The sequence below is a fragment of the Nanorana parkeri genome, unplaced genomic scaffold, assembly GCF_000935625.1.
Source record: "Nanorana parkeri isolate BGI_ZX_2015 unplaced genomic scaffold, ASM93562v1 scaffold440, whole genome shotgun sequence".
NCBI lineage: Eukaryota > Metazoa > Chordata > Amphibia > Anura > Dicroglossidae > Nanorana > Nanorana parkeri.
Genome location: NW_017306708.1, coordinates 369,676 through 391,250, shown reverse-complemented (window position 1 = coordinate 391,250; position 21,575 = coordinate 369,676). Strand labels below are relative to the sequence as shown.

General features: G+C 42.8%; 1 protein-coding gene across 2 annotated transcripts in view; it reads left to right on the top strand.

The window, feature by feature from the left end:
• The window catches only part of MVB12B (multivesicular body subunit 12B), a 184,350-nt gene that overhangs the window by 8,911 nt on the left and 153,864 nt on the right, over positions 1 to 21,575 (top strand). For both annotated transcript variants that reach the window (XM_018560211.1, XM_018560213.1), the window contains one exon: positions 14,955 to 15,077. In XM_018560211.1, the coding sequence (XP_018415713.1) occupies positions 14,955 to 15,077 (123 nt within the window). The remainder of the gene's footprint in view (positions 1 to 14,954; positions 15,078 to 21,575) is intronic.

The following is a 21,575-nucleotide window of genomic DNA, read 5'->3' as shown; positions in this document are numbered from 1 at the left end:
CTGAGCCTTTTTTTCTTTTCCGCAAGCAGAAAAACATCTGTCGCTGAAAAATGTACATGAGCTAGTTTTTGGCAAATTACAGTGCTTTTTGATCACATAGACTGCAGTGGGAAACTTTGCGCAACAAAATGCTCAGGTGTGAACAGGGGCCATAGAAATTAATCGGATTCCATGTCTTGAGCGTTTTGTTATGCTTAGCTTTGAGCGACAAAGCGCCTAGGTATGAAAGGAGCCGGAGTCCCCATTCACACCTAGGCGCTTTGTCGCTCAAAGGTAAGCAAAACAAAACACTCAAGACAAGGAATCACATTCATTTCTTCGGTCCCCGTTCACACCTGAGCGTTTTGTCTCAAACAAAAAATGCCTGTTGCTGGAAAAAGTACATGAGCTACTTTTTGGTGGATTACAGTGCTGTTTGGTCCCATAGACTTCAACGGGAAACATTGTGTGACAAAACACTGGTGTGAACAGGGGCCATAAAAATGAATGGGATTCCTGGTCTTGAGCGTTTTGTTGCGTTTAGCTTTGAGTGACAAAACACCTAGTTGTGAACGGAGCCTAATAGGGGGCTTAGGCGAACTCGTTTTACACCAAGCCCAGCCTCATCACTAGTCAGGGCAGATTAATTTTACTTAAAAGAGATTGCATCTTGCCGTTGTTGAGTTAAAGGAGAACTATGGGGTCAGGGCTTTTCCCCATAGTTCTCCTAAGGGTCACAGGAGGACACAAACTAGCATTCTCCCGTGACCCTAAGCTCAGTATACCACGAGCTATAACTCACGGTATACTGAGATGCCGGAATGGATCCCGACAATACTGTCTGGATCCACCCAGCTGCATGAGTGTCAGCTGGCTCTGCCTATCTAGAGGCAGAGCCAGCTGTGCCCACCCCCTCCGTTCCGCCAGTCAGCGCTGGAGGATCGAACAGGGGAGGGGGGGAATCCCTGCAGGGAGCCGTGAGTGACGGTCACTGCTCTGTGCAGGGATAGATCGAGAAGTGAGGGAGCGACGGTATGTGTTCGCTCACTTCCCGATCTACTGAGCTGACCTGTGACAGTTTCATTGTCACAGGTTGGCTCAGATTATGAGGCTGAGTGAAAATCACTCGCCTCATAATTCTCCTTTTTAACTAATTTAGTACAATTGTTCATTCAAAATTGTTAGGCATACCATTCGATCTTGCCCTTGTCAAGATAACTACATTTGTTCTAATGTTTGTTCGAAATTGTATATCAGAGCACCATCGCTGTATATCAGAGCATTCTATTTCACCATCGCTGAGTCAACTAAAATTTTTCAAAAGTTTAAAAATTTTGTGCAGACTGGCTACTTGAATGGAATCCCAGACATATGAAACAGGATTCCTTTGTGCCAAACGCATGCACATTACAATATGTATGACTTTCCCCCGAATGAGAATCACATTCACGGTTAGAATTTTGTTTGTTCAGATAAGGAACAAGAACAATTTCCATCCAGCTCCTTCAATTCTCCTTGTCACTATGACGGAAAAAAACATTGATTAGGATCCACTAACCATTAGAAAATTAACCAAAGGTTCCAAAAACTAAAGTTTCTAATTTCAAAATTCAATAGATGTATGGCCAACTTAACTGTGCTCATTGTGAAACTATATCGGGTGTGTGTAGAAACAAAAATGAATATTTGTATTTAACACCATCATCTAAAGCAGGGGTGCCCACAATTTTTTGTGTTAAGAGCTACTTTTCAAATGATGAGCTACATGAGATCTACCAACCAAAAAAAAACCCCTCCTCGCTCTCCCATGGCTGTCTCTCCTCACTCTCCTGGCTGTCTCTCCTTGCTCTCTCCCCTGGCTGTCTCTCCTCTCTCTTTCCTGGCTCACCTTGCTCTCTCCCCTGGCTGTCTCTCCTCTCTCTTTCCTGGCTCACCTTGCTCTCTCCCCTGGCTGTCTCTCCTCTCTCTCTCTCTTTCCTGGCTCACCTTGCTCTCTCCCCTGGCTGTCTCTCCTCTCTCTCTCTTTCCTGGCTCACCTTGCTCTCTCCCCTGTCTGTCTCTCCCCGCTCTCTCTCCTGGCTCACCTTGCTGTATTTTGCAAACCGTGCAGTGCAACAGGCTGTGTAAATTAATATTCTTTGATGTAATACATAGCACTTCAACTACCAGTATCCACCAGAAAGGTGTCAGGGAGCTTGGCTCAGCAGACTCAGGCTAATAGGTAATCATGTGTGCACAGCTAAATAAATATACCAAAATGGAATAAAGGGGCCGCCATTCACACCCTTCGTGATCTACCAGCATCCGCTTTGAGAGCTACTGGTAGATCACGATCTACCTAATGGGCACCCCTGATCTAAAGCCTTTTTTTTGCCTTTCAATAGTAGTATCTGGCAGCACACCACACAATCTTCATTTTAAGGAATGTGTATATCCACAAGTTTTTTCTACCTATGGGGAAATGTACCCTTTACTACAGGAAGTTAGAGGAAATACTGTATGCCAAAGTTAGGGGATTTCTCTTCTTTGACAGTTTTCGCCAGAACAAGTGTCTCCGTTGGAAGGTTTCCCTTTGCCTCTTGTTGTGGGGACAACTCTAAAATTAAGGATTTCTCATTACATTTTGTCTCCCTAATGAATCTCCTTAATGAGCACACAGACCGCAAAATAAATAGAGGGTTCAACCCTTCCCCACTGTATCCAAGCCTATAAAAATAGGTTTTGCCACAATAAAGTGGGCCTTTACCCGCCTTTGACTAAAAATCACATCCGCATACAACTCTGCATGCTGATATGCAATCATCTTACCTTCATTAGCTAAATAGACATATTTTTATTCACAATTTTTTCCCCCCACTTCCTGGTCCACCTTGGCACAAATGATGTAATCTTTGCCCGAGCATTGCATCCTGGGAAGGTTACATCAGCAGAGCAGTGCTGGGAAATCTCATTTGTAATCTCATGAGATCACAGAGAAAGGCATTTTCGTCCCCTGAGATGATGTGAATGGTCACATGTCCTAGTCACATGTGCCAGAGTTCCAGGAAGTAAAGGGAGATCTAGTAACCTGCCCTTAGTTAAATTGCCCACTGTCAGCAGACTGGGAAGAAAATAAAAATAAGGTATTCAAAGAATAAGCGCCTGCAGTTATCTATAAGTCCCCGTTCACACTGAGCTGTTTAGCGCGCGGATTTATGCTGCAAAATCGCACACATTATTTCCGCGCAATATCGCTCTATGCAGTTCGTCCAATGCATTTAAATGGAGCTGTTCACATCTTACAGCTCAATGTCGCCTGTAGCTCGTCGCTGGTACATGACCCTTTTTTGCGTGGCGGTCGTGTGATTTTGCTCCTGATTGCTTGCAGCCCAATACAAAAAGTTGCATGACAATCGTGCAATATCGCGCAGAAAAACACGTGTTTTCCATGTCGCTCAGTGTGAATGGGGTGGCAGTATCTGTTGGTAGATTGTCATTACTAAACATTTCTAAAGGTGCAGATGTGTGGAATTGTTTTTTTTTTAGAATCTACTTGTCCAAGGAGTAAAGCGACTTATTCCCATGCATATAGCAGGGGTGGCGGGGGTTGGTTTTAATTTTTTTTTTAATTTTAGTTTATTTTTTAGGGAGCCAGCGGGCGGTGACAGTGGGCAATGACCGCAGACGGGGAGAGAGGCAGTGTTCGGGGAGGGCGAGTGACAATCAGGCTGCTCACAAGTGATCTTGAGGGGCTGTACAGCCGCCCGGGATCGCTTCTACAAAACGGCTCCCCCGCTGTACATTTAGCCCTGCTTGCCCGAAAAAACTTACCCAGGCGATAGGAATTCCACACCCCTGAGGTGCATTTGTTATTTTGAAGATCTGGGTAAAGTTCCTCTTTAAGGGCTTGTTCACACCATGTCCAGGCCAGATCTGGATGAGATCTGCAAACGTGATGCAGTGCAATTGTGACATGTCTTTGATGCATTCCGGTGCATTTATCTTTGCTTAAAATTGACTTTCAGGTGCATTCCAGTGTATTTGCATGCGTTTTGATGCATTTACATGTGATTTGGTGCGTTCCAGACCAGAAAAAATAGTACATAAAGCACTTTTTCCTGGAACGGACTGCACTGGTGTAAACAGATCCCAGCAATACCATAGGAAAGACTTTGGGATGCATTTCAAGTGCGGACAAAAAAACATTCTGGTCTGGATATGGTGTGAAAAAGCCCTAAAGTGTTACTAAACCTTGTAAAAAACAAAAAAAACAAAGCCAGCCTAATTTCCTATGCATCGCCATTTTAATGGCATGTGCAATCTAAAGTTTAGATATCGATGTTTTTAGCAAAATCCTGTTATCGTCACATCAATGTTTGGGTATGAACAGTGCATGTCTACCATCGTCACATGCACTGCTCTTGGAAAACTACAATTCCCAGTAACCAAGGTGTCTGCCTATTGCACTGTGCATGCCAGTTTATTTTTTACTGTGTTTGTTTGTACCATTGGGAACATTTCCCTTCACTTCCTGTCCCAGAGGTGCAATAGGAAGTGAGAGGAATCTCACAAAGCAAGGGCATTTGCCATCTTAGTTGTCCCCAGAGCAAGAGTCCCTGTTGGAAGATTTTCCTTCACCTCTTGTTTTGGGGGCAATTCTAAAATCTTTCTTGGTGACCGTGAGCATCAATACAAATAGAAAGGGTGAACCTCACCATTGGCGACATCATCAGTAATAAAACCTTGCCTAACCCTTCACCACTTTATCCAAAACTAAAAAAAAGGTTTTGCCTAGAGGTACACTTTAGAGAACTCCAGACAAAATTACAATTTAACCCTTGCAGTGGGGCTATCCCCACAGTGCGAGGGTTAAGTTCTTGTTTTGGTCTAGAGTAGGGCTGCAACAACGAATCGATTAAATCGATAATGAGAATCGTTTGCCGCTATTCTCATCATCGATTAGTTCCTGCAGCTCTGTTCCTCCGTTCTCTTCCCCGCTGGTGCTGGCTGCAACGGTCTGTGTCTTTTTGAATCCCCGCTGCTCTCCCCTACTGTATCGGCAGAGGCAGCAGGGACACAGACAACTGCAGCTGGCACCAGCAGGAAGGAGAGAAGGCTGTGACTGCATTCCCCACTGCCTCCCCCAACCTCCGTTGCTACCCTGTGCCTCCTCTGCCCTGCCCTGACCTGTTCCTCTGCCCTACCCCATTCCTCCTCTGCATCTAGAGGCTGGGAGCCTGCTAGCCAGCCTGCTATTGGATATTTTAAAATGCAATAGCCAATAGCAGGCTGGCTATTGCACCTGCCCACTGCCTGCTGTCAATCAGCAGAGGGACCTGAAGGCTATTGCTTCCAGCAGTAAAGAAAAAAAAAAGTTTAAAAAACTAAAATTAAAAATAGGAAAAACAAATGTGGGGTGTTATTTTAAATAAAAGGTTATTTTATTATATTGGCATATAGTTTTACAATTCACATTATTTTAAATCCATGAAATGAAATAAAATGTCTAATATAATGTGGTGTGTTGCCATTCCTTTGAATGGATCCCAACTGCCACTCCCGTCCACAGTGTGATCGTCGCACTGGAACGTGTGGTACTGCAATGCCCTGCATTCCAGTGCAGCGTGATTTCAAAAAATGTGCATATCGTTTTATTCTGAAGTAAACTTTATTTCTGTAATGCTGCATTTGTGTACAGACATTCCTCACTTACCGACTTACCTGTTTTGCGACCACTCGCACTTACGACGGACCGCCGCTCGACCTCCGACCTTGCGCGTCAGCGCGCCGTGTCGCCGGCGGAAGTGGTGTCCTCCAATCTTCACTGCGGGTTCCGGTAAGTATTTTAATTGCCCGATGTACAGTACACTGTTCGGTACTGTACATCGGCAACGCTATACAGTACTGTACTAATGCAGTACAGTACTGTATAGCGTTCCTCACTTAACGACCAATCCGTTTAACGACCTGGTCGTAGGAACGGAACTCGGTCGTTAAGTGAGGAATACCTGTATTTTATTTTAAATAATTGATTAATCGAAGATAATAATTGGCTAACTAATCGATTATGAAAATAATCGTTAGCTGCAGCCCTAGTCTAGGGTCTAAAACAAAAAAGATATACTCACCCGATCCTTGATCCCGCCTAGCTGCTAGACCGGTTCCCCCAGCCTTTTCTGCCCCAGGCTCAGGGGATCTATGCCCCGCTGACGTCCTCACACTTAATACAGGACCATTGACTTGCGAGGACGCCGAGTGACATTCCACAACTGTAGCAGAGGAGTAGAGAGGTGAGCGGTCACTGATGATCAGGTGAGCATTTTTTTTTTATGTTAGATGCTAGAGCAAAACAAGGGTTCATTTGCAATTTGCCCAGAGTTCTCCTTTAAATCTCCTGTGCTTCAACTTCCTCTGTTAGCAGCTTCCTCTACTCGCTCCTGAAACAGTATTACATCGCCTGCACGAATTAGCTCTGGAAACCTCCCCTTCATGCAATACAAAAGCAAACATTTCCCAGCACACTTACCAGCTAGCCCACAAAAAAGAAAAAAATTACATTGTCTAACTCTTAGGGTTACAAACAGAGGTTTTAGCTGCACAACTTTTGCAAACATGTGGCAGCCAGACTGTCTCATCGAGGCCCCTCCTATGTAGAGTGGTCCTAACTCTAATCAATGAGAGCTATATATGTTCCAAGATGGAGGCTCTCAGAGATTACAGTTAAGACCACACTAGACAGAGGGGCCTTGAAGAGGCAATGTGGTTTCCACATATTTTGGCAAAGTTGTGCAACTAAAACCTCTGTTTTTAGCCCTGGTAGTTAGTGTCATTTGTTTTTGTTTGCAGGCTAGCTGGTAAGTGTGCTGGGAAATTTTTGCTTTTCTATTGTGTAAAGCCCTTCCATGTGCACCTTACTTCAAGCAAGTTATGAATTGATGAGTGCTTTTGACATTTGTTTCACTCCCCTTCATGCAGTTGCCAATCGTGTGTGCAGTGCAATTGCCAGGCGCCTTGGTTACTGGGAATTGTAGTTTTCAGAGAGCATTGCATGTAACTGCAATAGGCACACACTGCTCATAACCTGAGACAAAAAATGAAAGCTGGGAAAGCAGAGATCATAAAACTTTTCTAAAAGCACAAGTATGTAAACTTTGATTGCACATTTCATTATAGTGACAATTCGTATGGCATTATGATGGCTTCAGCGTTATTTTGTAAAGAAGGTTTAGTGACAATTTTAAAGTGACAAAACAATTTTTTTTTTTTAGTTTTGGATCGATTTGGGGAAGGGTTAGACATCTGTCAAGTTTTGGTTGGGGTCTGGGTCCTCATTGGGGAGATTCACCCTCTATTTGTCTTGGCAACCATTGTCACAGAGACAGAAAGTAATGGAAATTTCAGAATTGTAGGGTTGCCTCCGCAACAAGAGGTAAGGGGAAATCTTCTGATGGGGACATGTGTTCCAGTGGCAACTATCAAAGAAGTGAATTCCCTTAACTTTGGGAAATTCTTCTAATTTCCTGTAGTGCCTTTGGGAAAGGAAGTGAAGAGAAATTTCCCCATTGGTACACAAACGGCACAAAATAAACTGCTAGGGGCTTAAACCCTACCATAGTTACATAGTATTTGAGGTTGAATAAAGACACAGGTCCATCAAGTTTAACCTATTGTGTGTATGTTTTTGGATTCTGCATGTGTATGCGTGTGTACGAGTCCCCGTGTGATCTTATTTTTTTTAAGGGTACCTGTACGTACCCCTGTATGTTACGGTCTCTGAGGAAGTTGTCCAAATACATTTTCTTCCCCACGCTATTCAAAAGGAAAAAAAATTGGGTTATACTTACACGCTATATATTTTGTTTATGAATATGTAAATGTTTATATAATGCCATATAAGGCCTGGTTCACACCTGGGCGTTTTGTAGCGCGTTCCTACGCTCTGCAAAACGCTCAAACACCGAAATCCCATTATTTCCTATGGGTATGGTTCACACCTGGGCGTATTACAGGCCGTATGAACGCGCTACAAAACGCCCTACGCCCAAAGAAGTACAGGAGCTTCTTTGGGGTGTTGTTGTCGCGCGTTTCCATTGGGATACAGCCAAGTAGCCCTCAGAAACCTGTGTTTTTCTTACCGCGAATCGCGCGACACACACGCATATTCAATACGTCTAGGTGTGAACCCAGCCTTACTGTTTGTTTTGTATGTGCTTCCTGTTTGTATTTAGTTATATGGCTGACCTTCACCCTTTATTTTGCACATTTCCTTATATTTCTTCTTCCTTTGACAGAATATATTAATTTATTTCTTTTTGTTAAATACTTTTTTTTTGCTACTGCCATCCCTGTACTTCCATCTTTTTCCCCTAGGCGATAATAACGTAACCTGTACTGTCCACTGCCCGCAGACTCTTGGGATATGGGCCTCATATATCCCAGAAGTCTTCAGGCAACTCTGAGAGCACCCCGTATGTGCTCCCAACTTTGTAGTCTGGGAGTTATATTATTTAGACATTGCTTGTACTATGGCAGCATGTAAACAAAACGATTGTTTGGGCACACATGCATGGGATGTGTGGCACCTGGTTCTGGGGGCCTGCACAGCAAACCAGGAAAGAAATGGGCCCCCTTTGCCCTTATTAAAAATAGTGTTGAGGCAGAGACCAGGCACTTTCATCAGAGGAAACTTTACACTGTACACATGTAAAGGTAACTATGTATTTTAAAATTGCCTTATTATAACTTTAACAGTGCCTTTTTTTTTTTTTTTTTTTTAAATTTACAATATTTTGGTGACGTACCTCTTTAGGGCTCATTCACAAGGGTGTAGAGGTCCTAACACTTGTCTACAGATACGGATGTATGTTACTGGATGCAGACTGTCTGCCCCATGTGTGTTGCATCACACAATAATGTGTTTTATAAAAGGGTTAGGAACTTCTTTTAGTGTGATTTTAGATGTGGTAGGCAGCCTAGTTAAATGAATGGGTTGTCCTACTGCAACATACTAAACGCCCCCTGCACTGCACACACAATGTTTCGTTGCACATACGTGACCAGGAAATAAAGCAGTATAGTTATTATTATGGACGCACCGAAATTTTGGACGCCGCAACATATAGGCAAAATGCCGAAAGTACGGTGCATTCCTAGTTTCTCTCCTCCTCTCTGAGCGCTGGTTTGTGTGCCCTCTGACACAGACAAGCATCCAGTGAGGAGGAGAGAAACCTTCAGATGGCCCCCACACCGCTCTCTATCCTGTTCTGTCGAGCGGGGCGAAGCGGGAGGAGAGCACGACTGAACAGAATGGAGAGCGGTGTGGGGGAGGAGGCAGAGCTGGCAGTGTGGGGGAGGAGTCAGCTGTCAAAGGAGAGAGCTCTCCTCCCGCAGCACTGGTTCAGCCTCCTGTGACAGTGAGTCAGGGTGGAGAGTGGTTACAAGCAGTCATTGATCGGCTGATCGCTGACTGCTTGTAAATAATTGAGGACATCGTGTGTTTACTGTGTCCCCAATTAAGAATGGACAGCAAGTGCTCTACATCACTTCCTGTTTTTTTATGATTGTGGACATAGTAAACATACTATTTCTGCAGGTTATGAATGAACAGGAGCGCTTAGTATAGAGGCTTCCTGTTCATTCATAACAGAGGCTGCAGAAAAAGAGATTGAGGTCTCTGTGTCCTAAATCTCTTTTTCTATTTTAAAATGTCTGTTTAGACCCCTGATGTTTCCCAGAGCCCCCCACAAGTAAAAATATGTTGCAAAAGTCGCCGGGAGTCTGTTTAAACAGCCCCGATGCTGGCGACGTACACTGTACGTCGTCAGTCACGAAGGGGTTAAGCACATATACTTGTGCATGTATATCATTTCTTTTATACATGCATCGTGTGACAAAGAAAGAAACAAGACGTGATTTGTTGTCCCTGTGGTGTGGCCCTTGGACTTATTGGCTATCTACCCTTTATTTTGTTCCATGCATGACTGTCGAGGGTTTCTGCTATGAGACCTGTGACCGGCACTTTGTTTCATTTGGACAACGTATGTAAGCTGTAGCGGTGGTTGCAATATATGTTATAATCTGATTGGCCAGTCTTGTTTCAAATGCAGGGCAAAGCAACAGATTCACTTTTAACTAGTGTTACCCAGGATCTTTAACCACACAGTCTTCAAGGTTCAAAATAAAGTCCTTTGCCTGTTTTTTAACAGGTCTGGCACAACAGGGCAAAACAAAGGCTGGGTTCACACATGGGCGTACTATAGGCACGTTTTTTCGGCTCGTTTTGTGCGCGGTTTTTAGCATGTTTTTTTCGTTCAGTGAATCGCGCGTTCAACGCTCGTTTTTATACCTCACTGGCTGTATGATTTTTTTTTTCCTTTTTATTTTCTATCTTTTTTTTTTCAGTTTTATTTTCTTTAACTTTTCAAACTACACGCCGGTTCCGCCCCCCTGCGACGCAGCCACTCGCAAGGGACATAAACACGGAAGACAGCAGCGGCCGGAGGACACAGCGGCGATCGCGGACAAGGTAAGTCCTACTCTGTATTCCCGAGTGTGGCTCGGGGTTACCGCTTTAACCCCGAGCCACACTAGGGAATACCAATGGATACGTGCGGAAAAGCCCCCCAAAAGAACGCCTGTACTTGTTTGGGTGTAGGGCGTTTTTCAGCGCGTTTCTACGCGCTGAAATACGCCCAGGTGGGAACCATGCCCATTGGAAATTATGGGATTTCCCTTGCTGAGCGTTTTTCAGCGCTTCGATCAGCAAGTATTGCATATAAAGATAGGAAGGGCTGAAAAATGAGAAAAAAACTTTTTTTTTTCCTGGAAAAAAAAAATGTGGAATATGTTCTTTTACAATGATAAATACTATATCTTTGATATGGCATTCAAACATGAAGACCTTAATGAAAGATTTCTGAGACTTTATGTAAAGTCTTTAATTATTGCACATTCTCTCAGCTGAAGACAAGCAAATCCTGGAATACAATTCAAGTAAAGGTGCCCATACACCTTACGATTATCGGACGAAACTTTTAGTCCGATGATCGAACCGTCGTACGATTTTCGTACGACAGCCCCATCCTGCCCCGATTATCGCAAGGTTCAATCAGCGGTAGTTGAAAAAAAAACACCTGGACGACATGCGGTAATTGACCGCAATTATTTTAGTTTGCGCATGCGCAGTGTTAATCGTACTTTTGACGGACGGACGGACAGAAACTCCACCAACCATGCGAACATCATATCTCCGAGCCGCAAGTCCCGACAAGAAAGTTAAAGTCCCGGCCTGCAGTACAGAGTGCAGAAGATATCAAGCCACCTCAGCGTGGCGGATTGATATCAAATAGGACTGGTAGTTCAGTGACAGTCTGCCTGGAAGCTGAGATAGGCAGGCAGGCAGGGGGATGTGTATAGTTTGCTGGATTAGCATTTGTAATAGTAATACAAAAACAAACTAATGTTACTACAACAGACTAGGCTTGCAATACATAATGTCACCTGTCAGTGCGAAAGCTGGGGGGAGGGGGTTTCTATTTGCAACAGAGCCCCTGCTAATGCCCCCCTACAGACCCCCACCCCCTCCTTCTGCAATGACCAGGGACGCTGATGGACCTTATGGAATCCAAGCCCATATAATGCCCATTAGTGTCCCCTGTCATATTGTCTCCTTTCAGTGAACAAGCTGGGGGGGGGGGGGCTTAGAAGGGCTGTGCTGCAAGTTTTCTACTTGCATCGGAGCCCCTGCTAATGCCCCCCTCCCCCCCACAGCTTCTGCACTGACAGGAGACAATATGACAGGGGACACTGATGGGCATTGTACAGCACCATCCGCCATGGTTTTTGAGGTCCCCTGCTCTTCTGGGGGACCTGGGACCATGGCAATATGGACAGAGCTCCATCACAGCACAGCAGCCCCCACTGGACCTGAGGATCCACCCCAGTTCTTGATAAGATAGGGTTACTGGGTGGATCTTAAAAAAAATAAAACACATTTTTTTTTTGGAGTGTGTATGTGTGTGAGAATGCCTGAGTGTGTGAGATTGTGTCTGTGGTTGTGTGTGTCTGTCAGTGTTTTTGAGGGTCCGTTCACACTGGTACAGAGTGTTAATTGCACAGTACAGTGCGATTACCATGTTGTACCATGCAAAATCGCACCTACCGCAAATTTGGTGAGGGAGTTGTGCTGCATTGCCATTCATTTGAATGGCACCCCAAACATACCTCCTGCCCACAGTTTGATCGCCCGCACCAGAATGCAGGTTACCGCAATGCCGTGCGTTCCAATGTGGTGCGACTTGGGTCATGACTTACTGACCAAGGACAAATGTCGGTCCTGAGGTTACACAGGTTGAGAACCACTGCTTTAAATGATTCCTAATAATGTTCTACACCATCACAGTATAATGTTTACCCATAGTCTGGTCAGTAAATTTTTTTTTTTTTTTCTCTGCTCAGTAAAATGGTGAGACCAACATCTAGAGTTTAGAAACATTTCCACAGTGCAACTTCTGCTGAGAGCAAAGCTGCTATTTGCAAATATTGTGAGAAGAAATATTCTTTTCCAAATGCTACAAGGATGACCAAACACATCCGTGCATGCCACAAATGACTTTCAAATGGTAAAAATACTCCACACTGAATTTTTTTTAAATTTTCCCCAAAAATGTATATTTTTTTTTGGAAAAAAAACATGGACATTTTTTTTTCTCATGGCTTCAAAATTTCCATAAATTTTACATCTGTAGTAGGATATAAACAATCCCCAGAGACAACGGGCATCAGATCTCATTATGTATAAATCTGCAGAGGTGAAAGGGGGCAGAAAGTGCATTTATTCTTTCTATGAAAGTGCACATATTATATAAAAACTCAAAAACAAAGATGTAATATATCTAAGTTTACCAGTTCTTAAATGTGGTGGCTGCATAAGTCTTTCATTTTTCAGGCTAAGTATATTTTATACAAATATAGAAACATACTATTGATCCTGGCAGAAATCCAGTGTCCTTACTGTGCTGATATCTTAAACAATGTTATTAGCCTTCTCAGCGATCTTTGAGGTTTTCAGAACACTTCCAACCCCTGTTATGAAAATGAGGAGGGGAGTGTTCTATAAGTTCTGTACTAAGGTGAAAATGCTGCTCCTCCATAGGTGAAATAATTACCCGTGGGTGGGAGATGTGATACTGGCAAAATTGTCATTAACATAAAGGAAGCAAAACCTAACAAAACAAAAAAAAAACTAATACAATCATCACACTACCACCACTAAGGACTGGTAATCTACAATATATTACATTTTGCTTCTTGGGTTTGGAACAAAACATTGAGACGTTTAACAGGCCTCTCTCCAAGATGACTGTGTTCTTGTTTTATTGATTGCTATATCTATTGTGTCATTGTAGTTGGTCTTGTATAATAGGGCGGGAACCAGAGGAGGCTTGAGCTGATCATGAGGCTTTGTAGGTGTTTTTAAGCTACTCGGCAGAATAAGCAATTTTTGTTCTGCATGGTACTTTAAAGGGAAATTCAACCTTTTAAATAATAATAATAAAAAATGCACACTTCTTCATAAAATAAAAAATGTGGTCTGACCATGATTCATGTTACATCCTAAATATGTGTGCAACATAAAACATGGTCATAAAGGTTACCTAAGCCTTATTGTAAAGGTCTGCTTTAAAACCTGAAACTGTCTAAATTGGTGTTACAAAAAAAAGTTACATTTTTATCACTTCCATTTAGAGATTTTCAGAACCTTTACTTAAAGGAGAATTATGGGGAGAGATAAATACACCCATCCCCATAATTAGAGCCGACGTGTGACACTGAAGCTGTCACACGTCAGCTCTATTGATCGGGAACTGAGCAATCGCATACCGATCACTCAGTTCGCAGTCATCTCCCTGCAGAGAGCGGTGACTGTCAGTCATCGCTCCCTGCAGGGATTTCCCCATTCCCTCACTCTTCATCCAGCACTGTCTGGAGGGATGGACGGGGGAGGCTGCGGGCAAAGCTGGCTCTGCCTATAGAGAGGCAGAGCCAGCTGTCAATCTGGTAGTTGTGTAGATCCCGACAATAGACGCTGCGCTGTCAGCATATAGCGGACAATAGCCCACTATGTGCTAAGTTTTGGGTCACAGGCAGACATTAGTATGTGTCCTCCTGTGACCTAAAGAGAGCTATGACAAGAAAAAGGTTGGGCCATAGTTCTCTTTTAAAGTGGACCTTGCAATACTTGGAGACGAGCATTAAATGTATTAATTTAAAAAAGAACCACTACACTGATATTTACAAGTAATGTGTATCTCGATTTTGCTCATAAGATGCCAGATCAACTTGCAGAACAAGAAAATGTGGGAAGGTTTAGAAATGGGTATCACACTACAGTGCGTAGCTGTGCGAATTACATTTGCAGTGCATCACTAGATGGGGCTGAGGAGCATAATAATTCCTATGCTCTTTGGCTCCATCTAGTAGCAGCATTGTGCTGTGAAAGTTGATTGCAAAGCTATATGCTGTTCAAACGCATTATAAATCAGTCCTACTTTGTGTAGGTTCTATTTTGCGGCGCATTCACCTATAGTTAAACTTTAGATCACTCTAAAAAACCCCTTCAAGAGCTCTAAAATACTTTAACAAATGGCTTTTATGTAGCCAAAAAGAGACTGTGTAAATGTCATCATGTTCTCAAAAACTTTTTATTGTTCTTTTTCATGGTTCCTACCGTTTTATCATCAATTACAACTATTTTTTAACTTTTTGTGTTTGCTCTTTATCTAAGCTGCAGTAATTAATTTATCTCATGCAACAGAATTGGCCCTTAAACTTTGGTGATTTGTTTAATTTTTTTGGGAATGAAGTAGTGAACTACGGTAGTACTTGGATTACTTGGAATGCGATTGTTTGTTTCTGTGCTCTGTACTAGAATTTCATTTACAAAAAGTTGAACTGGTTCTAGCAACTCTGTTACAAATAATAACTTTCCTCTACAGGATAATCCAATAATGCCTGAGGTTCGGGACCTTTCTGATGCTCTCACTGATCTGTCTATGGATCCTATCACTGGTGTTGGAGTAGTAGCATCAAGAAATCGAGCACCCACAAGCTACGATGTGGTATGTAAAGAATGTTGTGTCTTTTTTTTTTCTGCTTTTGCCATGTCCCTGGTTTTCCTTTGGAAAAATATGTCGGCAAACACACAAGTCAAGCGTGCTCTCCATACTTTTCATTTTAGAAACCACTTAGCAACTAGGAGATAAGGACCTTTTCAGATATGAAGATACTTTTGTTCAAAATAGCAGAAATATATGAAGATAAAATTAATGATTAACTGTTGTGATAAATCAGCTTCGAAATAAGCTTTCGAGGCAAAAGGGTGCTTTTATCAAGTACCATGTAAAATTATATTTCTTGATAAACAGACCTTGAAATCTCACCTATGATTTTCAATGTAGTCAGCCATTGAAGATGTTATCCTCCATTTACTTTTGCTTTTTTGATCAAAATTACAACTCTGGATCTATTTCATGGCAAGGGAGCACACTTCCCGTTGTCATGTTATAAGTTATTAATTTCTCAATCATTTTGATCTTAAGCCTTTGTGACAGTGCATGGCAATGCCACTGTGGAGTATGGCAACTTTGGCACCCAGTACTCTCAGCCAGATGGGCTGAGAGGTTCCACAATGTGAATACCTTTGCAGAGGAGGAACTGGCTTTTCAATTCCTTCCAGGTTTTACGGCCTATAGTGGGATGGAATCTCTAGTCCTGGGGCCAGGTGTTGCCAATGTCCAGTATAGCTGGATCAGGTGGCTGAGAGCAGCCTTATTAGGAGCCCAGTGCTCAGAGTTAGAGAGTTGTAGGTGTGCTGTAGGCACATGGCTACAGGGAGACGCTGCTGCGTGCGTGAGCACAGGTGACACAGCCAGGAAGGCTGGAGAGGTCCAGAGGGTCGGTGACCCTGAGATCCCTGTCGGGGAGACCGAGAGGGACAGTGACCCACGAGGGTGAATACCAAAAGTCTTGGAGCCGAGGGAAGTTGCTGAGGACGGTAAATCCAGGGAAAGTCCTGGGACTATAACACTGGGAGTGTATGGCTAGATGTCGGTGAGACCAAAACATGATGTGTTAATGAGAGTCCAATGAACTGTTATGCTTCGTTTATGCTGAAGAAAAGCAAGTTGTTTTGTGAAGTTCCTGGATGGTTAACCTTTTGAATGAATAAAGACTATCCTTTTTATGTTAAAGTCGGCTTCAGGAGTGGTCTCACCATTGTGCTATATTCCCCAAACTATTGCACCTTGTTCACATGGGCTGCAGGCTCCCCTGACATTGACAAAAGTGATCTCTATCACTGCATCAATTCATCGGCTGTTCTTCATTCAAGCGGCCATATTGCTGCCTCCTGAATGTCTGTCTTTTTTTTAAATCTTTTATCCCAATGGCGATTTTTCTATTGTAATCTATTTCTAATGCAATTAGAGCTGCAGCTAACGATTATTTTCAAAATCGATTAGTTAGCCGATTATTAAGTTCGATTAATCGGATAAAAATAAATGTAAAAAATGGCTCCAGTGATGGGACTACTGGTTTGTATGGAGATTGCAGTTCATCACAGGAGCAAGCTTGGAGCGGTGGAAGTAAAAAAAAAAGTGTGGTGTGCAATATAGTGAAATTAAAAGTGTAAAATTATACAGCAATGAATGGAGAATGGCACCAGCTATAGAGGACTACAAAACCCAGCAATAGTACATTATGCAGCACAATGCAGAATACCGCCAGCTATAATGTTGGCGGTATTCTGCATTGCACTGTATAATGTACTATTGCTGGGTTTTGTAGTCCTCTATAGCTAGTGGTATTCAGCATTGCACCACTGTATAATGTATTATTGCTGGGATTTGTAGACCTCTATACAGCGCAATGCAGAATACCACCAGCTATATAGGAATACAACAAATCCCAGCAATACATTATACATACAGTGTACAATGTATTGCTGGGATTTGTAGTCCTCTATAGCTGATGGTACATTGCTCTGTATAATATACAGTACAGCACAATGTACCATCAGCTACGGAGGAATACTAATCCCACTATCCTAGCAATACATTATAGAGCACCATGTGGGGGTAAAGTGCAGGCTTACCTGATCAGTCTTCCAGCAACTTGTTTCTGAGATCTGGCCTGTCTATCGGCGGCTGCCATCCGCCCCACACCTGCTCCTCCTTACTTCTTCTCCCCGCGTCCCTGTGCCGATCGTGGATGTGGGCGGGCGGTGAGCGTGCGGTGGGGAGGAGGTGCGGCGTGTGGAGCGTGGATGCGGCCGGGCGGATCTGGCAGTGGCGAGCGTGAGGTGGGGAGGAGGTGTGGAGCCGTGTACAGGGCCAACCAATCATAAGCCGATTAATCGATGATTGAAAAAGTTGACAACTTTTTCAATAATCGATTATGTCGATTAGTTGTTGCAGCCCTAAATGCAATGGTTACATTTGGCAAGCAGCACCCCTGCCAAACAGGCATGATGTTTGAAATGTGCATTGGTTGCGACGCAAAAGCATCACATCCACGGCAGGTGTACAAGCATGACTAGCGGTCGGGGGGGGCAGTAAAAACACAGATCTACTGCCTGATTTTTATCACCCTTCAGCCGCTCATGTCCTTGAAGTGCAACTATGGCCAAAATAAAATATGACTTGTATAATAAGCAGTCTGTAACAAGTATTAACTCTACAGTTTTGTTTTTCCAGAGTCCCCCTGTTCCATAGTTTTACTTGTTGATCCTGCCAGTAGAGCCTTTTTTTTTTTTTGCATGTAATCTTTACTGAAAATTTTGTGAACAAACATGTCATTCGTCAATCAAGACATTTTCATAGTATGCTTAATAACGGAATACAGCGTGGCAAATAATTATTTGATCCCCTGAAGATTTTGTAAGTTTGCCCACTTACAAAGAAACGAAAGGTCTATAATTGTTATCATAGGTGTATTTTAAATGATAGAGACAGAATATCAACCAAAAATCCAGAAAAAACACATGTTATAAATTGAGTTGCAGTTCAGTAAATAAAATAAGTATTTGATCCCCAAGCAAAACATGACTTAGTACTTGGTGAAGAAACCCTTGTTGGCAAGCAAAGAGGTAAGACGTTTCTTGTAGTTGGTTACCAGGTTTGCACACATCTCAGGAAGGATTTTGGTCCACGTTTCCACATTTCTCTAAATTCTTAAGGTTTCTTGGCTGTTGCTTGGCAACTCGAAGTTTCAGCTCACTCCATAAATGTTCTATAGGATTAAGGTCTAGAGAGACTGGCTAGGCGACACCATGTTAATGTGCTTCTTCTTGAGCCACTGCTTTGTTGCCTTGGCGGTATATTTTGGGTCATTGTCATGCTGAAAGACCCATCTTCAGTGTTCTGGCTGAGGGAAGAAGGGTATCATCCACAATTTTACAATACATGGCCCCGTGTATTGGCCTCTCAATGTGGCAAAGTCCTGTACCTTTTAGCAGAGAAACAGCCACAAAGCATAATGTTTCCACCTCCTTGCTTGACTATAGGAATGGTGTTCTTAGGGTCGTAGTCGGCATTTTTCTTCCTCCAAACACGGCGAGTAGCGTTAATGCCAAAGAGCTAAATTTTGGTCTCATCTGACCGTAGCACTTTGTCCCAATTTTTCTCTGAATCATTTAGATGTTCATTGGCAAGCTTCTGACCGGCCTGTACATGTGTCTTCTTGAGAAGGGGGACCTTGCGGGCGCTGCAGGATTTCAATCCATGGTGGTGTATTGTGTTACCAATAGTTTGTTTGGTGACTGTGGTCCCAACTGCCTTGATATCATTCACAAGTTCCTCCTATGTAGTTCTGGGCTTATCCCTCACTTTTCTCATGATCATCCTTACCACATGAGGCAAAATCTTTCATGGAGATCCAGACCGAGGGTGATTGATGATTATTTTGTATTCCTTCCATTTGCGAATAATCACTCCCAACAGTTGCTTCCTTCTCACCAAGCTTCTTGCTGATAGTCTTGTAGCACGTTCCAGCCTTGTGCAGGTCTACAGTCTGGTCCCTAACGTCCTTTGACAGCTCTTTGGTCTTACCCATGGTGGTGAGGTTTGAAAGGAAGAAAGATATTTAAATTGACAGGACTAAGTGGGAAAACTTACAAAATCTGCAGGGGATCAAATAATAATTTTCCTTACTGTAGATAATTACAGATAATAGCAAGTAAACCAATAAACATCACAATCGACATGGATAATAATCAGTAAATCCTGGAGTAGAACAAAAAAAAGGAAGAAGATAGATACAGGGACAAGGAGATCTGCAAAAAGGGTCAGTGTAAATTGTATCAATGTATTTGAACCCTAAAGGACATCTAAGGCACCCAGAGAGCCAGCCACTTTTGAAGTGAGATAACACTTCATATCCTGGAATAGTAACATCAGTTCTTTTAGTTGACTGGGAAATAGTCAGGAGGAATGGAGTCCAGGTGGCAAATAATTTTTCTGTATAAATGTGGTTAAATTTGGCATCTAATTTATCCAGCAACATCAGTTTGTGAAGGAGATCTTTCAGGGATGTAATGAAAGGGGGAGCGGGTAGCAACCAGTTCATCGGTATAGCCTTTTTGGCAGCGATTATACATAAATGTTTCCAACTAGAGGGATATCTAGAAGTGGACGGTGATGAAGGAGTTAATGCGTGGAATAGGCAACAGGCAGGGTTGAGAGATCTCTGGATTCCTGAGTTAGTGTTCATGTATGATTGGACACAAGACCAAAATAGCTGAATAGAGGAGCAGAGCCATATTATAGGATCCAAATCAGGGGAACGGATATGGCATTTAGGGCACGTGGTCAGCCAATTTGGGGGAGTGTTTTTTTGTACTGTAGATTGAATGTGGAAAAAGCTCTAAGTATTCGTTTGAACTGGATTTGTCTCCAAGTTTCGCAGATAATGGCTTTCCTGAGTGAAAGCCACTTGCAAAGTAGCAACTGATTAGCGTCTTCTGATGGAATCTGAAGAAAGTCTGCCCATCTGTTAACATGTGTGGAAAATGAGGAAGAAGAAACAGAATGTAGAGAGGATCGGATGGTATGAAAAATGGTGGACAGCGGCATTTTCAGGGAAGGAGAAGCCAAAAGTCTCTGGAATGGGGAGTGGGAGGTTAACGACCATGGTGCTGGGAGATTCCTATTTATAATGTGACGCATTTGACCATACTGTAGGAAGTGATTTCCAAAAATTTGGAAATTGGTTTGTAGTTCCCTAAACTGTTTACAGATACCCTGGGGATTTAATAAATCTTGTATAGTACAAATACCTACCTGTAGAGAAGACATTGGATTCCATACCTGGAGAGAAGGCCGGTGTCGACGTGAGCAACATCAGAGGAGAAATTACTCCTGGAATCTTAAATAGTTTCCGGACCTCTCTCCAGGTAATTATGGGATGTAGCAGTGGAGTTAAGTATACAAGCCCTAGGTGAAGAGTACATAGTGTCAATAAAATAAAAAAAAAAGAACCTCTAAAACCCATATGTTGCATTACCATGGAGAGCCATCACCAATTTACGTTGTCGAAAGCCTTCTCTGCATCTGGAGTCAAAAGAGCCAAAGAATGTGAAGAAGGCTTGTTTAGGCAGTGATCTTCCAGAGCCATGAGAATTTTACGTACATTTGTTACTGCTGAACGACCTGCAACAAAGCCTACCTTATCAGGAGAGATCAAATTCGGCAGCACAACAGCCAATCTATTCGCTAGTATTTTTGATAGCGGCTTGGCATCAAGATTTAATAATGATATTGGACGGTATAGTGTAAGGGAGATATCGTTAGATAATATGCTGTGGAATTCAGCGGAAAATCCGTCAAGGCCAGGTGCTTTGGAGCCGGGAGAATGTTTAATGACATCTAGAATTTCCAATGGTGTTATTTATTTCTCCATTGAGTTTGGTAAGATCCTCATCAGATAAGAATGGTAGAGAGAGGGAGAGATCCAGATGGCAAGTCCCCCTGTTTGTGTTTGTATAGATTTTGGTAAAATTCACTAAATTTTTACATATGGATGAGGGAGCAGAGTGTACTACCCCATCATCCTCATTTAATTTTTATATGTTTCCCCCAGGCTAGGTTAGCCAGAAGCTTTCATGATTTGTTGCCAAATTTGAATAATGCTAGGTCTTTGGTGATCTAAGGAGAAGGTCATGTTGGTGGAGCCAGTGGTCGCATGTTTGGCTGTCAGCCAAAATGACCTATTAGTGGGGGTAGGATTGGCTTTTATAATTGAGGTAGGTTTGTCTGGCAGCCGTGCTAGCTGCCACATACTGTCTCCTGATCAAACGTTTTCTAGAGGCTGCCTTAGCTAAAATTTTGCCATGTAAAACTGCCTTTGCAGTTTCACAGAATAAAAGAGAGTTAGACATATGAGCAGCATTGTCGGTCACGTAGTCATGCCACCGTTGCTTGAGTTCATTTTGAAAAGTGTCATCTTGTGACAAGTAGGAGGGAAACCTCCATATGGTGGGATGACTAGGCAATCCGATATCAGTTATAGTCACTAAAACAGGAGGTATGATCCAAGATGACAAGGTCCACAATTGTAACCGA